General features: G+C 39.1%; 1 protein-coding gene across 4 annotated transcripts in view; it reads right to left on the bottom strand.

Annotated features, from left to right (window-relative positions):
- Positions 1-19,926, bottom strand: part of GRK6 (G protein-coupled receptor kinase 6) — a 37,804-nt gene extending 17,878 nt beyond the window's left edge. For 2 of the 4 annotated variants that reach the window (XR_015741699.1, XM_026726314.2), the window contains exons 1-8: positions 19,788-19,926; positions 10,229-10,324; positions 3,967-4,079; positions 3,574-3,651; positions 2,941-3,041; positions 1,971-2,063; positions 1,401-1,464; positions 730-870 (exon numbers count right to left, since the gene is read on the bottom strand). Coding sequence is in view for 3 of the 4 variants with exons in the window: in XM_026726314.2 (XP_026582099.2) it covers positions 730-870; positions 1,401-1,464; positions 1,971-2,063; positions 2,941-3,041; positions 3,574-3,651; positions 3,967-4,079; positions 10,229-10,324; positions 19,788-19,839 (738 nt within the window). In the remaining variant the exon portion in view is untranslated. The other 2 variants (XM_087924167.1, XM_087924166.1) reach the window with 2 other exon arrangements.
- Between the last annotated feature and the right edge of the window lie 208 nt (positions 19,927-20,134).

Here is a 20,134-nt window from a genome sequence, read left to right as displayed (position 1 = left end):
TATACAGAGACAGAAAAAGCTCTTGGAACAAGATGTTACTCAACCAGGCATTAATGGTAGTTAATAGCTAACTGTCAGCTATAAAGTTTAATGTAAAGTTAAGTGGTGCAGAGGAACTAAAAACAATGGAGAAAACAGTAGGAGTAGTGAAAACGCCAAATACAAAGAGATCACTGCAATAAGGCACAGTTCAATTGGTTTCTATTCAGTGAAATAAGGTTACTCAGTTATCGCTGTGCATCCCCTTTGAGATCTTGAACTGGTTTCAATAAAAGCTGCAGTAGAAAGTCAGCAGATCGCAGGCAAGGCCAATTGTGTATTCTCTCCCATCAAATATGGCCTAATTTAGAATCAGATGGGGAGGACAGGACCCATGCAGATAAGCCTACCTATGTAGCCTAAGTTTCGGGGGCTACACATTGACACTGGGACTAAAGACATGGAAGAGTTTTGCCATCATTTTGTTAAATGCAAGTGCAAAATGGAAGGAAAGTGGGTCAAACTCACGTCACGGCAAAGTCATGTATCATGACTTTCCCCGCCTTTGCTAAACTGGCCATGGGGTGTGGCCAATGCATGACACATCCAGCCTACAGGCCACGAGTTTGAAGCCCTGCCTTAGCCTCTGCCCATCATGGAGCAGAGATTTAGTGAATGGGCAGCAAGTAATTGTATGACCAACCCTTTCTCAAGCCCCGGGCAGAAGTAAAGCAGTTCCTATGTACTTACTACAAACCTACTGTTCACTTTCTCCAGTATCTGCTTCTCATTTAAGGCCATGGCTTCTCCTTTCCGCTTTTTTATTCGTTTTTTCTCAAGCTTTTTGCAAGCATACATCTTTCCGGTGGCCCGCACCTGGCAAGCACAAACCTTGAAAGGAAGAAATTAAGGGTGATGGTTTCGGCAGTTCACAGGGATTTTATCAGCTTTATCAGTTAAGTGGTTTATTGAATCCTGAAGTCATTACTTTGATATCTTCAAGTAAAAATGCTGAGATATCTTAACGATTAAATGGTTTATTGACTCCCATCACAAAAGCCTTGGTTTTTACTGCAAAACAAAAAATGAATTCGTGGCCTTCTTGCTGAGAATAAAGCTTAAATGTAAATAAATGGGCTAAGATCTCTTTCTTGACGAAGGTTTTCGTATTTTGCAGCCATTAGTATTTCCTTGGTTGCAAAGTTTGGGACATCAAATGTAGGAAGCAGCAAGAAAGGGCTTTAAAATGCTTAGCATATCAATCATGCTATTCAGACAGGTACTTGTGATCACCAGCAGCTCAAATAACCAAGATCACATTCTTGTGGAGTTCTTCTTCAGAAACAGAAAATTATTCCATACGGTAGGTTCCCAAAAGCAGGCAAGGGGGCTACTTCCATGGGGCTGGTCAAATTACATACCTCTCCAAAGCCTCCCTTCCCTAGCACACGGTATTGACGGAAAGTGTTCTTGGTTACATGCCGCCTTAGAGAAAAAGAAAGATCAGTTACCCATTAGAAAGGTTAAGTGTTAATTCTATTCTCTTTTGATCAATACAACATGCAAGCAAGTTTTTATTTATTAGCCCAACGAACTGGAATAAAAAAGGAATCATTAGCAGGCTAATGAGGAAAAATCCTGATGAGGATTGGATTCATTTTTGTTATGTGACCAAGATTCCCCCTCAGAGGTGGTATTCAGCAGGTTCTGACCAGTTCTGGAGAGTGGAGATTTTGAGTAGTTTGGAGAACTGGCAAATACTATCTCTGACTGGAGATATTACAGTATCCTTCCCCTGCCAGGCCCACCAAGCCACGCCGACAGAACCAGTAGTAAAAAAAAATTGAATCCCACCACTGCTCCCCCACCCACCCAACAGTCAGGAATATTGTTAAGGGAAGGAAATGGGCTATTTAAATTATATATTGTATAAACAATCGGCCCAAAGAAGGTGGATCACAAGTACCATAGAGTCCATAACAAAGATTTACCTTTCCAGATACTTCCACTGCAGGAAGCGGTTGAAATAAACACTGTCAAGATAGTCTGCGAAAGGTGCCACACTAAGGTAGTCATGGATGAGCCTAGAAAAGGAACTAGATCCTCTTAGGGAAATTGAAGTCACCACCATGCATAAAAATAAGGATGATGAATGAGCCGGATGCTTCTTTGTTAAAAAAACCCTGACTGGACACAAGGTGGAAAACCATCACAAAATTAGGAAAACCCATAATTTATGTGGCCAAGGCTATTCCAAAGACATTACCCTGCAGGAAAGCCAAAGATATAACACTCAACTTAGATAGCATTAGGAAAGTGATTCTCATTTATAGAAAGAGCAGGAGTCTATTGATTCATTACCCATTTGATAAAACTTTTTTGACAGAAGCAGTAGAAGGTTAGAAGATCCTTGCTAGACAAATTTGGGCCTGTACTTATTACCAGATAATATAAGAGGTTTGAGATATAGAATTTCCTTATTTCTATATGCCCTGCCTCTCTTGAAATCAATATAATGGACACACAGTGTCTAAGAAATCTCTAATATGGTTGCTAATCAGGTTGCCAATTGGCTTACTTTGGTGGAGTATACCCTCAGCTATCTAATGAAGGTATAGTGTTTTCCAGGGACAAAGAGTATGGCCCCAAAGAAAATATCTGGATCTGAAACCTAAGGTCAGGATCTATTCTTTTCCACTTGTTATCAAAACTTCATCAGCTCTGCTAATAATCTAAATATCACTTATTAAGATGTACACAAAGATGTTTTGCTCTAGGTTGCCTAGCAGCTCTTCTGTGACAGAGAAACGAATAACACTATAGGACAAGTTCTAAAATTTATCAGTAACAAATTCTCCATGCTTTTGGTGAAGAGCAAGCTTAGATCTTGTTGGGTGACCAGTTATTGTCCAGGAAAATATACAGAGCATTAATTAAATTCAACCTATTCTCTCCACTCACTTGGTAGATTCCTTAAAGAGTTCTTTACTTGGTTCCTGTTCCAGTTGCTCAGAACACAGGTTCACTAGCTCCAAGGGCACTTCAGGGACGTGGTCCTCACTCTGAGGGCAAAGAATCAGTGTCAAATGAGGGATTCACACCTCTGCAAGAAGCGACAATTCCCCTCCCGAAGCACCAGTCCCTGGCAGAATTATTGTGGAGGCTGGAGGGAATGGGATAGGACAGCAGCAGGAATAAGCAGGAAGCAATTACTGTATCCTCTTGGTGTTTCTCCTTGTATTGCTAGATCTCTACGGTTTGTTGTAGGACAGGAACTTTGGCAATGAATGATATTGACAATCAATATTATTAATTGCTATTTTACAAGGACCAGGCATTGAATAAGAAAGGGCTGAAACAGGTACTTGCACCATCATCACAATCGTCTCAAGATGGCCGGGTTGTGACCATCCAGGCAATCTACACACACACACAGAGGCATACACACACAGACACACACACCACAAAGCCCCGAAAGAAGATGATTAGAGTTCTCACTAAGGCTCTTCCCAAAGCCTAGCTTATTATTAGAATAACTCACAATGAGTCCCTTGGTTCCTTTGCTTGGCTGCCACAACCAGAGAAACCTCTCACCTTAGGATTCAAATACACTTCAATCAAGCGCTTCCCACATTCTTTCCGTTTTTCATCTGGGGTCACTTCATACTCGGCCTGAAATGAGAGCAAGCGGCACCATTGTTACAGATCCCTGCTAGAAATCAAAACACAGCTTAAAAGATTCAAAATGGCTGTTCTATGTAAAGAGAGACAGGTCAGGGACAATATTCAGGATCTCTTGAGGAGAATCCACTGTTGCAGTACGTTTCAGGTGTAACACTAGACTCTGCTCTCAATAGAGCAGAACAAGGAAGTAGCAGCAGGGCTATGCGCACAATTTGAAATGGATGCGCTGTAGGATCCCCAAATGCAAAAATGTGCAATCAGTGCCCTCATCCCCATCAGGTACTCCTTTTGAGTTGTGCTTACCACAGCATCCAGGAACTTGACACAGCGCTTGAGTTCTAGTCGTGTGTCACAAAACTGCCGGAACAGCAGACGTCCAATTGGCAGTTTATCACACAAACTGTGGTAGTCTCGCTCTGAAAGCAAAATAAACATGGTCTCATTATGAAAATACTCGAATCCTCCTTCGTTGTGATATGGCTTTGAGCATTTTCATAATGAGACCATGAGACAATTCTTAAAACCACTTTCCAACACACTGATTTGCTGGCTGAGAATTTTGAAAGTTGAAGTCTGAATACATCTTGGGGGGATGTGCCACTTTGAGGAGGCTGTGCAGCATCGTTTATTACATGTAAATAATTACGTTGAAGAATAAAACCAAATCCACAATTGCCCTGGAAAAGCTGTCTGTTCACACTGGACAGTCTCCAAGAAAGAAATCTTGCATTTCTTGTCAAATAATCTATCTGTAGTTGTATGACATATCCTTTGTCCAACAAGATTCCAAGTAGGCTTTCCATGAGAGAAAATCAGCTCAGCTAATTGATCCCAGAGAAGATTTGGTATTTTGTTTTAACCTCCTGGTGACTATTCTCAACTTGAGAGCAGGAGTGGGATTCTACCAGTTCGCACCTATTCTTTAGAAGCAGTTGTTAACTTTCTAAGCAGTTCAGAGAACCGGTTGTTAGAAGAAATTACTGGCCTAATCCTGTTAGGAAGGCAGGAAGGAAACGTTCTGGTGTTGCTTACAGAAACTGCCTCTCCGCTAACCCTTATTCCATTCTTGGCAGGACTAGACTTTCTGTCTCAGGAACTTCTCTGGAGTTTTTTTCCCCTCCTTTGCTGGTACTTTGTGTGGAGTGACCATTCAAAGTTACAATGGCACTGAAAAAAGTGACTTATGACCATTTTTCACACTTACGACTATTGCAGCATCCCCACAGTCATGAGAGGCCAAGAGAGGAGATGCGTGCCTCAATGTGAGTGATATTGAGTTGGCCACGCCCAGCCAATAATGTGACCACCAAGCCATGCCCACCACTTAAGCCACACCCACAGAACCAGTTGCTAAAAAATTTGAAACCCACCCCTGCTTGAGACGAAAGGAAAGGATCTTTCTCAGACCCTCACCTCATCTCTGTTTGCAGTTCCCCTTCTGTTTCTTTACTGGAAAACCAAAGAAGAGAGGTCTACCTCCCTCAATTGCTTGCCAAAATTAAACCACCATATTTTCATTGTTTATTTTTCTGACCTTTAGTTCATTTTTATACCCAAGACATTGAAGTCCCCCCCCTCTCCCTCCCTCCCTCCTCTCTCTCTCTTTCTCTCTGTTAATTCCAAAAATAAACCTCATTCCAATCTTTCCAAGAAATCATAGAGGGAGAGAAAAATAAATATTCAGTTCATTTGTTGAATTGTTCTCTCAAGGTCTTTGTTCCTGCTGTGGGAATGTCAACACAACCGGAAGCATGCAAATATTTAGGAGTCACTTCTATCAAGAGGCAACAAGGTAGCTTTTCAATGAAGGTTCTTCTGCATCAGATTTAACTAGGCGATGACATGATGATTTGCCCATATCAAGTGAAAAAAGGAAGAATATTACTATGTCTCACTGGGCAGAGAACAATAAACAGTTTTATATGAAGGTTTATACTTCAGCCTCACAGGTGTCTAGCCCACCATCTAGCTTGATAATTCATTGCTGATGCACAAAACTTAATGGGGCTGAGAAACAGATTTTATATAATCTAGGGACTGATACACTATCTAAAAATCCTTGTGAAGGTATCCAGACCTTTTCCCAAGTCAGAATGCCTGCTTGATCAGCTGAACTGAGCTGAAACATATAGACAATTAGAATAGTGTTCCAATACATTTATAATCTTGAGAAACTCCAACTTTTATCAATTTATATGTTGGAATTATATCTGCTTTCCTTTGGGATCTCACTTAGCACTTCTTTGAATGTAGAAATGAGATCTCCCTAGTCCTAGAGCAACACCTTAATTATTATTACAGTAGCTACTCTACAGATAGCCCACAAATTCAAACAATTACAGAGTCTAGTCTGAATATATCAAACATTTCGTGTGTACTTTATAGCAGTCGATTCCTCTTTTCAGTGTTTAGTAATCCTCACATCATTTCTATCATTATCAGTAACTCTGTACTTTGTTTTCTGCCACTTTTTTCTCTCCACAGAGGTCAGTACAACATCCTGTCTGAAGAGATTTTCCTCCAATATTACCTCCATTTCATTACCAATTAGACTTTATATTGAAATCCAGAAATGAGGACCATTGCATAATTGTATTACCAAGAGCAAATTGAATAAAATGGTTTTATGCTATAAGCCCGCAGAGTTGCTTTGGAATAAGCTGTGTGGCAAATAATTTTAATTAACAAACAAACGGCTTCAAACTATGCTTGAAGTTTAGGGTTAAAAGCATTATCTGAGGACATTGGTTCTCAGAAACATGCTAACAAAGTTATGCAATGGACCTCATTTCTGTATATACTTCCAAACTGGGATTTTTTTGGAAAGGAAGAGCAATTGCAATTTGTTAGAAACCAGTAAAGGCAGGTCAATAGTTTTGTGCCCAGTAAAACAATGTTTAAAGATTTTTCAAGTCGGTATTGAGCAAAAAGCCTAATAGTGGCCTGGTTTGTTTTCCAGATATCCCCCAAATTCGTGATGTTGTTTTATTATCCTGCTGCATTGTTGGAATCAGGACTAATCATAATTTCCCAGGAAGCCTCTTGTCCATAAATTAGCGTGCCCCAACCCTCTCATGGCACATGTTGTAAGATTCTCCTTCTCTGCGCAGCAGTTTCTCTAAGGAAGCTGTGGTTTCCTGATCTGTGAAGAAAAACAACACCAACTCCAGAAACATGAGGGGGAGGGGCACCATGCAAACGAACCATTTCTTCCTCTGATAGGAAATGAGTACATTGAATGAGGGAAGGTGAGAGGTTCAGAGCCTGACAAGATTATTCTTCAGTACTCAAGAACATAGTCAGGCCAAGCACAGTCAAGAGTTACATGCTAGATAGAAGCTTCATATTAGGTTGATTTGGCCCCAGCGCTCCATAGTGGGTTTGAGGGAAATTAATACATTATACTTGAAAAATAAGATTTCTTGTGAGATGAGAAATTTCATGCTTTTCTCTAATTTTTTTGACCACAAATTGCCAATTTCACACAGCTTTGCTCATTAGATAATACAACTGCACCGATTTGAAAACCTAAAATTGTATTCTGTGCCCAGCTCACAATCTTTAAGACGTCTGTCTAGACTGACATCAAGGGTTTAATGTGTACCATCTCTACATATACAATAGCATTCACTGTGTCGTCAATATTTTTGGTAAACTGCAAATTGAGCATTATAAAGAGTTGGAAAGAAAACAGGCCTTTTATAAGACAGCTAGCTATTACTCCAATTTCAAGATGGGGAAGAGAAAAGTGTACTTTTCAAATTAACTGAAGTCAATATTATAATTCCTAAGAGACCAAATAGCTAGGCTAAACAGAAAACATCAAGGTTTTTAGGGTCAGCACTGAAATTTTGGTCGAGATCCAAAACTGATTTTTTCTCTTCCATCAAATATGAGATAATGCATCAGAAGGAATAATTGAATAAAACCACTCAAGGAAAAAACCCAAAAAGTACTGTGGACAGTACAAGGAAGCCCTAATTCAATATACAATTGGGATGAACAAGAAAAATGGTTATGTAGGAAAACAGAAGCAAAACTGGACTTAATGAGTCAAGTGGTATAATAATATGATCTGTATTCAGTAGGTTCCCTATTCAACCTTTCTAATTGAACTCCAAAGAATCACTGCAAAGTTTGATGGACAACAATCCAACTCAATCTATAGTCTACATCAGGGCTGTCAAACTCCTGGCCTGTGGGCGAGGTGTGTCACATGCTGGCCATGCCCACATCTGGTTTAGCAAAAGGGGAAAAAGTCCCAATGTGTCACGTGATGCTGTGACTATGTGAGTTTGATACCCCTGACCTACATCATTTAGAATCAAACATTCAGAACATCAGTCTTCCACATAAGAACAGAGTCGCCATGATTCTGTGTGTAAAAAACCAAATTTGGGGATGAGCTTCTTGTTTTCAGCTAAGTTTATACCAAAGCCTAATTTTGTCAGTGTAAAATTATCAGCTGGTGTCACTTCTTTCAGATTCCTTATTTGAGGTTCAAAAAGCCTCATGTGCAGATATCCAGGGGTGGGATTCTACCGGTTTGGTTCGGTTCTATAGAACTGAGTGCCATTCGTCAGCAGGAGAAGGTGAATGCTTTCTGGACCTGGTAATTTGTAAGTAGTGCGTATGCGTGTGTAGTGCGCATATGTGCGCATATGCGCGAAGCAAACCGGTGAACACGTCTGAAAAGATCATCCCCATTCCTCCAGATTTACCAAAAAGCTCAAAACTTTCTACCAGCATAGCTTCTCATATGGTCTTCATTTGAATTCACGGTTAAAATATTATGCACATTTAATGTGCTACAGCTGTGTTTGGAACTTTTGAAGGCAGTGGTGTGTTGTGACTATGCAACTTTGATCGGTGACTCTTTTAGTTAACTTATGAATCTACATGCTTGAGCCTACTCCGAATGGCAGTTGCGCATAAACAATTCAAGCAGAAGGTTCCCCCGCGCCCCCCAAGCCTTTGTACTTGACTGTCTCTGAATCTAGTGCACCATCAAGTACACATGTGCGAAATTTACCATTTCGGGAACAGAATATTAAGCAGAACTCTGGAATGGTCCATTTTCTCTCTGGACCAGGCTAAATGAGCCACCCTGGGGATAGTCTGGAGATTTTCTGAAAGCAGTTTATGGTTTTCTAGACTCAGCATTCTGGGCAAAATAAGAGAAAGATTTGCCTTGAAAGACAAATCTTGTTTTGAAATTTTTTCCCATGGAGGTAGTCCTCAACTTAATGACCACATTTGAGCTCAAATCTTCTGTTGCTAAGACATTGTTAAGTGAGTTTTGCCCCATTTTACGACCTTTCTGGCCACAGTTCTTAAATGAGTCAGGACAGATGTCATGTCACTTAATAACATGACTATGAAGTGAATCTGTCTTCCCCATTGACTTTTCCGCATTGACCCATTGTCAGAGGGTCGCAAAAGGGGATCCCACGACCCTGGGAAACAGCAACCGTCGTAAATATGAGTCAGTTGCCAAGCGTTGAATTTTGATCACATGATTATGGGGGTGCTGTTATGGTCATTAAGTGTGAAAAATGGACATGTCACTTTTTTCAATGCCATTGTAGCTTTGAATAGTCACTAAATGAACTCTGGTTACGTTAAGGACTACCTGTATTCTGCTATATCATATTGTCCCTTCGTAAGACAATCAGTGGGTCATAATGAGAAGATACAGTACAGGTAGTCCTCAATTTACGAGCACAACTGAGCCCAAAATTTATGCTGTTAAGTGAGAATTTTGTTAAGTGAGTTTTGTCCCACAGTACGACTTTTCTTGCCACAGTTGTTAAGCGGATCACTGCAGCTGTGACATTAGTAACATGGTTGTTAAGTGAACCTGGTTTCCCCATTGACTTTGCTTGTCAGAAAGTCACAAGGGGATCCCATGACTCCAGGACACGGCAACTGTCATAAATGTAAGTTCTTAAGCATCCAGATGAAAATCACCTGACTGTGGGGATGCTGCAATGGTTGTAAGTGTGGAAAAACAGCTGTAAGTCAGTTTTTTCAGTGATGTTGTAACCTCAAATGGTCACTAAATGAATTGTCATAAGTTGAGGACTACCTGTACAAGGCAAGTTAGGTCATTATTCCATTTCAGAAATGTTTTTCATTCTAGTAGCACCGTTATAGAGCCACAGTGGTGTAGTGGTTAGAGTGCAGAACTGCAGGCTACTTCTGCTGACTGCCGGCTGCCTGCAATTTGGCAGTTGTAATCCCACCAGGCTCAAGGTTGACTCAGCCTTCCATCCTTCTGAGGTCGGTAAAATGAGGACCCAGATTGTTGGGGGCAATAGGCTGACTCTGTAAACCGCTTAGAGAGGGCTGTAAAGCACTGTGAAGTGGCATATAAGTCTAAGTGCCATTGCTATTATGAAATCCAGCACAGTCATGCAAATAGATGAACGAACCCAGTCCCAGAGGACGAATGAGCACTATCTGATTCCAAGCCTTTGAAGTCCTTTCACTTATAACCAACCAATCCTGGCATTAGTAAAGTAAGGTCAAAAAAGTTTAACAGGAAAAAAACCTTTCTCCTCACCCAATGTACGCCGAAGATCTTCACACTGGCTGATATGTGGGAACTGTAGCATTTGACGCCATTTCTTGCTCTTGCCCTTCCGATTCCCACCTCCACCTACGTGAGACAAATAAGAAAGAAAACACCAATAAAGTAGTGAGAAAACCAAAATACACTATTTATACGTATCCTGTTGTTAACGAACTGTTGCTCACCATCAGAACTCAATCGGTGGCCAAATCTACCTCAACTTTTTTCTTCTGAGCAATATATTATCTAGAACATTTCCAAAGGATTCTCTGCAGGCATAAATGATGAAAGCGTGAAGAGCTTCGTTAAGATCATGGACCATTTCCCTGTAAATAACCTTCAGTGACACAATGCATTGAAATACAATCTCCAGAATTTTATTCCATATCACAATTCCAGGTAAACATTACACTCTACTCAGTGCCAAGTCCTGCATAGGCAAATAAAGTCCTTTCACAAAAGAACAAGAGTCAAAGGACAGGAACTTGTAAGGTATTTACCTCACGGGGCTGTACAGGGTTTCAGGTCACATGTGGACCGCACAGGAGCATAAATATAGCACCTTTCTGAAATTCTTTGAATAAATCACGTCTCTCGGGCTGAGTAGTACAGCTGCAGAGGGCAGCCCTGTGATTCTAGGAAAGGATGCCCCTTCTTAAAAAAAATTACAGATTGATGGTATATTCACATACTTCAAGGTAGCTAAATCCAAAGTGTTTTGCACAGCCTGTGAAGTCAGTTTTTGGGTTACCGATATATTGATCACTTGAACATTAAATAAGGATATGGCTTAAGCCTAAACCAAAGTAGTATTACTATAATTTACAATGCTAATAAAAAGAAATTAAATTGCTGACTTCCTCTAAAATACTCTTGGGTGCTAGGATGGATTATAGGAATTTAAAACAAGTTTCTATAGGTACCAGCAATTCGTTATATGGTATCCAGCAACCCTTTTCCCCCACTTAACCCTTTTTATTGCCTTGAGTACTTACCAGTAGACAGCAATGACTCATACAGATGCTTTTCAGAAGAACAAATTCCTCCCTCCCCCCATTCCCCACCTCCCCCAGCACCTCTATAACAGTATAAGCTATACAGGTAATTATAGTCTTGATATTCTTAAAGCAAAGGAATCAGAAACTGAGAAATACTGATGTGCAAGACCATCTAATCAGAATATAAATCCGGATTTAAGTCTAATTGTCATTTCTCTTGCAATGTTTATACTTCTAAGGAAGCAAAAGGGAAGTTTATTCTTAAGTATCTATCAGCCCAAACCTTTAGTAATGAACCAGTATGGTTAAACTGAAATAGGTTGGCCAGATTTCCTGTGAAACTCTTTTGCAAGAAGATTTAAATTCATTTATAGAGTGGAGGAACACAACCGTCAGCTCACCTGCATAGAAGTTAGAAACTATCTCACTAACTGAAGAAACTGTGTTTGCTGTTTTTGCAGCTTATAAAGAAAAACCAGTTCTTTGTACCACCAGCATTCAGTCCATCTTTTATGTAATCAAATGAAATGGATTGAATAGAAGATGAGCAACATTTCTAGAAAATAAAGCTCTGTGTTTGAAAGAAGTTACAGTACAGATCACATCATTATATTGAAAGGAGAAGCCTAAGTGTTGACATTAATGATGATATTTAGAATTAGCACATTCTGAGACTCATTTTACTGCTGTGGCAGATTTCAGGAATTAAACTTGGTTGGCCCTAGTTATTTTTTTTTAAATTGTTTTGTGCTTCCATTTCATAGTCTTCAATTATAATTACATTGTATATAATCTCGTATTTTCAATCAAATATTAAATACATTAATATCATTATTAATCAATCATTTGACTATACTTTTATTCATTCATGTTTTACAAAATGATATTTTACTTAGTTTTGTCAATTCATATTATCATCCCAAATCTATCGTAGAATCATTTTGTAGATATAATAAGAAAAGAATACATCTTTATATATTAATTATTTTCTAAAAGTCTACTTATTTCATTACTATATTTTATTGTCTAACCATTGATAGAATAGATCCCAAATTTTATAAAATTGTTTATCCTCTTGTTCTCTAATTTCAAATGTCAGTCTACTCATTTCAGCACAATCCAATATTTTCTTAATGATTTCCTCCTGTGATGGTATTTTCTCATTTTTCCAGTTTTTAGCAAATACAATCCTAGCCGCTGTTAATACATTTACAATCAGGTATTTCAAGTCTTTACTATATATTTCAGGTAAAATTCCCAATAAAAATATCTCTGGTTTCAAGTCTATATGTTTTTTTGTCATTTTTTCCAACCACGTGTGAATTTTAGTCCAGTATTTTTTAGCATCTGCACATGTCCACCACATATGGTAATATGAGCCAGGTGTCTGATGACATTTCCAACATTTTTCAGATTTATTCTTGAACATTTTTGCTCTTCTTGTTGGGGGAAAATGCCACCTGTAAAACATCTTATACAAATTTTCTTTATATGCTGTTGACATTGTCATTTTATAATTTTGAGACCACAATTTTTGCCATTTCTCTAGATCAATCCCATATCCAAAATTCTTCCCCCAAGCAATCATAGTTTCTTTAACTTGTTCTTCTTCTAGTTTAATTTCTAATAAATATCCATGCAATTTTTAAATCACCTTTTCATCAGTACCTGTCAAAATCTTATCTAAGTCAGTCAGTTTATCATAGAATCCTTCTGTTTTAGAATCTTTATCATACCTTGAATGTATTTGCGCATATGAAAACCGATTCATCTTTATACCTTGTTCCTCTAGTTTTTGTATAGATTTAAGTTCACCCTTTTCATTCAATATTTCACCATATCTAACTGTTTGTTCCTTTTTGTATATTATAGGATAAGAAAATGCTTCAATAGTCGATAGCCAGACTGGAATTTTCAAATAACATCGTCTTTTAATCTTCTCCCAGTTTAACCACAGAGACTCCCGTACATAATGTCTGGTTGGCCCTAGTTATTGTTTAAATGGCAGACCACCTTCAAATTCCAAGAGTCTTGGCTTGATTGGGAAGTCAAAAAGAGATCCGGGAACAATAACAAATCACTTCTTGAACACTGCTAGGAAAAATGTATGAATGAAATCACCAGGATTTGAACTTGAGGGCATTTTTACCTTTCCTGGAAACTTAACCATGAGATACAGAGAGCAGGAAAGGGACAGAATACTACAAAAGACTGATGTGTAGCAACCTCCCTTTTTTTCTTATTAGAGAACAGGCATTGCTTAAAATGGCACAAAACAATTGTACCATACGATTGACTATACAAATCTAGGAAGGAAGTGAATCAAGGCAGTGGGCAGCCAGCTGTACAATATTCTCAACGGCAGTTCCATGAAGGGAGACGGTAACTAGCACCAGAAGTAAATATTCCTTATAAAGGTCTATGTGGTAAAGGTTTTACCAATGAAAGGTTCCCAGCGCGATCATTTACCAAACCCCAGCACCGATCATTATTTTTTCCTTCCAAAGGAGAAATCCATTGCAAAGAAAAAAGAAGACAGCAACTCAGCCATTCTATTCATCTTATCTCTGTAGAACAGTCATCTACCATGGCAGAATTGCTCAAAAAGGGGGAAAGTTCCTCCAACTTCTCCCCTAGTAAAATTCTTACTAATTCCCTTTAGAAAACATTTGTACTGTAAATGGGATTCACTATGTACATAACTGCAAAGAGGCACTGCTGAATAAAAAGCAGCTTAGTTTTTGTAAGTTATTTTGGAGTCTAGAGGGAATTTATGAGAAGAGAGCCAAAGAGAGGTATATCATAACGATGAACAAAATTGTTGTTTTTGTTGATGAGCACAAAAAAAAATGCTGTAAAATCAGGGTATATATGTATTGCTGAATGTTTTCACGGGTATTTATATGTATGATATTCAGCTTTGTTCGGGTATTTTCCCACGTCATGATAGTTGTACTTTTAAAGTTGTAGCAACATTTCGGCAGAATCTCATCTGCCATCATCAGGCTTCTGTATTGTGTTCGTCTGTGAATCAGACTTTCACACCACAAGCCAGGCAAACACCTGGGCACAAACAGATCCTCCCTGATACCTCCAGCTCAAACATACCCCAACCAGGCACCCAGATGAAACCTAGCTTCCTAATAAATGATAGCCATCTGTTTACTCGAAGCCAAGCCGCACTAAAAGCCTCCAATACAGGAAACAGAATGTTGCCAGACAATCAAGACAAAAAAAGCTACAAAACAGACAGAAGATATTACAAACACCAATCAAGCAGAACACAGCCAACTCCAAGACCAATAAACACAGACCAAGACTCCCAACCAATCAGGATGAAGAAAAAACCATTAAAACAAAGCACAAGGCTAGCACCAAATTTAAAACAGAAATGGCTGCGAAAGCCTGACACACACGACGAAGACGAACCCATAACATGAGCCTGATGATGGAAGATGAGATTCTGCTGAAATGTCACTACAACTTTAAAAGCACAACTATAAAGATGTGGGAAAATACCCGAACAAAGCTGAATACCATACATATAAATACCTGTGAAAACATAAGAAAATACACACACACACACATAAATATATTACACACACACACACAAATGTAGAATGTGTAGCTATCATAAAGTCTCCTTCAAACTGTGATTCTTTGCAACTTTATAGATACATGATTGTGTCAGGCCGAAAACAAGTATGACACTTGATAACTCTTCCAAGTTGAGTTCTTTATTGTTGGAAACCTGTAGACAAAATCTTGCCAGACTGAGTGCTCTAGTAGCTACATCTACAATATTCTCTGTTAACTATTAGAGAAAGGCTTGTCTTCACCTTTTTTCTCTCACATGTGCTATCTGGGCTCAGTTGCCTCTTATTCCTCTGCAATGCTCCCCCCCTTCCTCCTGGGGATCTACTTTCCATTCCATCATATAATGTTGGTTTACATCTATATGTCTTCTTAGTGCTACATTCAAGATCATTATCTCATACAGTTTGGAATCCCATTGCCTCAGTTCCATCTTAGTTTTGTTGCATCTCAGGGTTGGGAACTTTATTTTTTTTCCCCATCTCCCAGAGTCTTCACTGATATGGCTGCTAGAGTAATTATCTGACATTTTGAAGCAGGAAACATAGTACTGTAAGCTCTATAGTAGGCTTGATTATGTATCTTTGAGTCAACTCTTAGTGACCATACCGATTTTCTCCTTAATAATCTGTTCCTAATCTGATCGTTCTTCCCATGGTGTATTTATGCTGATGGTGTAATTAAATCCAACCATCTCACTGCTGACTGTCCTCTATTTCTCTTTCCTTCTATCGTTCCCAGCATTACAGTGTTCTTCAGAGAGCTAGGTCTTCACATAATGTATAAGATAATTTGAGCTTGGCTATTTGTGCCCCGAGTGAGAATTCCAGGTTGATTTGTTCAATGATCCAATCTTTATCTTCTTGACGGTCTTTAGTATTCTTAGGAGGAGCCTTCTCCAACAACAAAGTACAAGGGTGTCAATACTTTACCTATCCTGCTTCTTCAAAGTCCAACTTTTGCTTCCATGAAGTGCCATAGGGAACACCATAGTATAAGTAAACCGCCATAGAACACCATAGGATCTGTAAGTATAGACTGAACACAGCAACTCAATAACTTTTCCAAGGCATTCATGACTGCTCTACCAAGGGTTAATCTACATCATATTTCATGTTTGCTTGCTCCTTTACTGCTGATGGTTGATTCCACAAGGCAGAAGCTATCCATCTCCACTGTCAATTTTAAGGCTGGTTTTTGTATCTATTGTCATAGTTTGATTTTCTTCATATTTAATTTTTTTCACTGTGCTCTTTGATATATAGGGAAACTTTAATTCTCTCCCAAGCACAGGAAAGAAAAAAACACCAACCCCTTTTTTATTTGCATGATTATCCCATCTTATTCTGTTGTTTTCATCAAAATATTAAACACAACACCCAGAGGTTGACTAACTCTGTTGTAGTGCAAAATTGCTGGGACCAAAATGCCCAATATTGACCAATATAGCACAGTAGATTATAGGTACTTTAGCATAAAAGAGTGAAGATTTCATACACAGATTCAGCGCCGAAGGTAAAGGAGAGGTTAATCTCTACAGAACAAAGTGTTAGTTTTCTTAAAAGTATATCTGTACAAAAGAGAATGTGAGAACTTGTTTAGCCTTAACAGAAAAATATTTGATAGTGAGCCACTGAGACTTGGTTGAAAGATGGGCAGCTACACAAATGTTTTAAATTAGAAAAAAAAACATGCAAGAATTTACATGCAGATCTTATACAATAACCAAACATGTATTTATTTTGCTGTACGTACATCTGCCACAGAGCCATAGCCAGCTGAACTAGTATAGTACTACTGTTTGTTGTGCTCATTGCATAGACTTGAACAATGGGCTGTATCCAACAAAATGAAATTTAATGTGAAGAAAAGCAAGGTTTTACACCTGGTCAGGAAAAACCAAAGGTTCGAGTACAGATTAGGCGAAACCTGGCTCAAAAACATTAACTGTGAGAGAGACCTTGGAGTCATAGTGGACAATCACTTAAACATGAGTCAGCAGTGTGCGGCAGCAGCCAAAACAGCTAATACAAACCTTGGTTGTATAAGCAGAGGCACAGAATCAAAATTATATGAAGTATTAGTGCCGCTTTATAAAGCCTTAGTAAGAACACACCTGGAATACTGTGTCCAGTTTTGATCACCACATTACAAAAAAGATGTTGAGCCATCTTTTTTGTTAGAATTGTAGCATGGCAATTTTTCAATGAGATAAATGATTGTATTTATGAGACAATCTGTACATAGAAACTTAATATCATTGTGTCTACTTTACTCTTTATAACTCTCCTTATAAATAAGCTTGTGCATTTCAGACACAACTCCTGGCAGAGTACATAATGCAAATGATGAACATGGCAGGGGCCTGGTCTGGTTGCCTCACATGCATCCATACTTTTGCAGAAGACTATGTGTTATAAAATGTATTGCCTCATTAGAACTAAAGTTCTGTTTCTTCCTTTGTCAATTTTTGAAGATTCGTTGTTACAACACTCCTGCACAAAAGAAGAAACTTTAACATACATAAAAAACTGCATCTCCATAATCTTAACAAACTGTATGATTCAGTAGATTTACAATGAAACACAAATTTATAAGACTACATATTTGAGTCTTGATAAATACACAAACGACTAGTCAGTTACAGACATTTTCTGCTGCACTTTTAATGGACACAGGTTAAATTATATCCAGCTGTAATTGGATGATGACTGACATAAAGAAGTAATCTAAATCTACTGCCTGAAAATCTTCCAAACCTAATAAAGTCTTCCAGACCTAATAGCATGATGTCTTTTTTTTTTAAAAAAAGAAAAGCTAAGTATTTTATAGAAGACAGTGCCATGGCTATTATTTTAAACATAATACAAACTATTCCCTCTTTATGACCAACTTGAAATTAGGTACTGTATAATTCTATACCTCAATAAGCCATTCTTGCAATGACCCAGATATTTTCTTATCCCAGTTCAATTTTCTACAGATTTTTCACGTTTCTCTTTACTATCCCAAAGCATTTCAGCAGCAATTGTTCATTATATATGTCAACCCTTCTTATGATTCAGGCAGTTGAGTTAACTATTAAAGTTGATTATTTTCAAGATGTTTAAAAAAATCTGAGTAAGACTTATTCAGAATCTTAATCATCATACAGTCTATCTATAAAAATAGTTACTAAATCATGAGGAAAAACTTGCTATTTTGATTTTAAAAAATCTAGACTTTGGCATATAGAACTCTTAAAAGTTCATCTTTATTTCACAATAGTTTGCAGTTTTTCAATGACATTTTTAAATTTAAATAATTAAGACATTTTGGACACATTCCTGTATGTGTTTGCTGGGAATTTTCAGTTAGTATAATGAGTCTTGCTTAGGTTGCAATGATATCCATACTTTCTTGACAGCAAATCCCAATGATATATGGCACATTTTCTGAGTAAAATAAAGATTAGTGTGCTGCCATAGTCTGAGTAATTGATTTTCATTTCCCACAAATTGTACATACAGGAAAAATAATCCTGTATAAAAACAATATAAATCCTATATAAAAGCAAGAGCACCTTTAAGAAAATATGCTTAAGAGTAGATGGCAGAATGCTAAAAGAACATTTTCCAGCAAAAGACTTGTAAACGAAACTTTTACATGGCCTTTAATGCAAAGTCATTGCTTAAATAGAAGTTAATAAAAAAAAAATCTCCCTTGCCATCAAACTATAAGAACTTTGTTGATGAATTCAGAATTCAAATGGCATTCAATGTGTTACTTGTGACCATAGGAACTGAATCAGAAGAACCAAGAATTGCACAAGTCAATAAACCCTCCCCCATAATAAGCAGAACTGAAACAGTTTAGTAAATCCACACTCATAGATCTATACAGATTTACATTCAAAGCCTCACAGTCATATCAAACCTTTTAGAGAGGACATATGTTATACCCATAAGTCTATCATATCTATACAACGATAATGTTAGATTTGCAATGGCACCCACAGAAATTGTTGTGGCCTGGTCCACATAGATTACTAAGCTTTAAAAGATTCATCTGGTAAATACAGTATGTCAGACTACTATAGCTTGTTCAATGAAACATGATTAAATTCTGGGTTATATGAAAATAAAACTTATCTGTCAAAAGCATACTAGTTTAACAAACTTGTAGGGATTCCCTTAGAATTGGGTTGTACACTGAGGCATTTCTAAGCTCCTCTCAAGCATGGGAAATCAACTCTTGAGTTGATGCAAGACTTCTGAGGATGCCCTCTTCATGTCCAGCTTGATACTAAAGTCCAGAAAAGTTAATAGTTTTTTTAAAAAAAGAAGTCAGAGCATCTCGATGGTATCACCCCAAACTACAGTCCCACCACCATAACCAATAAAGCCCCCTTTGATCTATTTCTCAATGATAGTATCTACAGTTGTTTTCACCACTTCGTGGACAGCTCCTCCGCCAGGCCTAGTAGACGTCCACCTCTCTTGGCTGCTAATTGGTGACTCAGAAGCTCTGCTGCCTCGTACTTCCGACAGCCCGGCAGCCGAAGCTGCAAAAGCTCTGTGGCCACCGCGCCACAACTTCCTTCACGCCGATGCTTTTCAAGCAAGCATCACCACCTTCCAAGCCCAGCCTCAACCTCCGCCTGACCACTCCCGCCAGCCGGGCTGGCCCTCGGCATCTTCCGCCGCCGCCTTGCCTCTGAAGACCACCGTGTCCTCCGCCCACTTCCCTACCTACCTACCTACCTACCTGCCTACCAGCCGTCCGTCCGTCCAGAGCATAGCTCCGGCCGACCACCCCTTCTTCCGAAGAGGCCGTGCATTGCATAAGGACCGCGGTGCCCAGACAGGAGAAGGGGACGCTGGGCCAGAAAGGACCAGCCCTGACTCAATACGGAGAATGCCCGGGGTTCCTTTCCAGGTCATCTCCAAACCTTTCCCCAACCGAGACCAGGTTCTCACCTTCGCGCGCCTTGAGCAGCACAGTGTTGGCCACGATATTCTCCAGCTCCATTGGGGCCAGCCCGAGGCGCCGCCGCTGCCGCCGCTGCTGTCACCTCTTCCCACCCGTCCGCTCTCATTCACCACCTCCCCCACCTCCGACCGCTTGGTCCGGCACCCAGCTACTGTACCTCCATTCTTAGCCCGCCCACTGCCTGCTCAGCCCGACCAATCCCCGCGCCAGCATAGCCCGCATCGGTCCCTAAATGGTCCGAGGAACTCCCCCGCCTTCACTCTGCCCTTCTTTCTCATTGGTTGCCGAAAGAAAAAGAAAAAAAAAGCCAGATAGAAGGCATGGGCCGCAGAGT

This window comes from Pseudonaja textilis, chromosome 2, assembly GCF_049901715.1.
Source record: "Pseudonaja textilis isolate UNSWEBS1 chromosome 2, rPseTex1.2, whole genome shotgun sequence".
Lineage (NCBI taxonomy): Eukaryota > Metazoa > Chordata > Lepidosauria > Squamata > Elapidae > Pseudonaja > Pseudonaja textilis.
The sequence above is the reverse complement of the archived record's forward strand: the minus strand, read 5'-3'. Positions and strand labels throughout refer to the sequence as shown.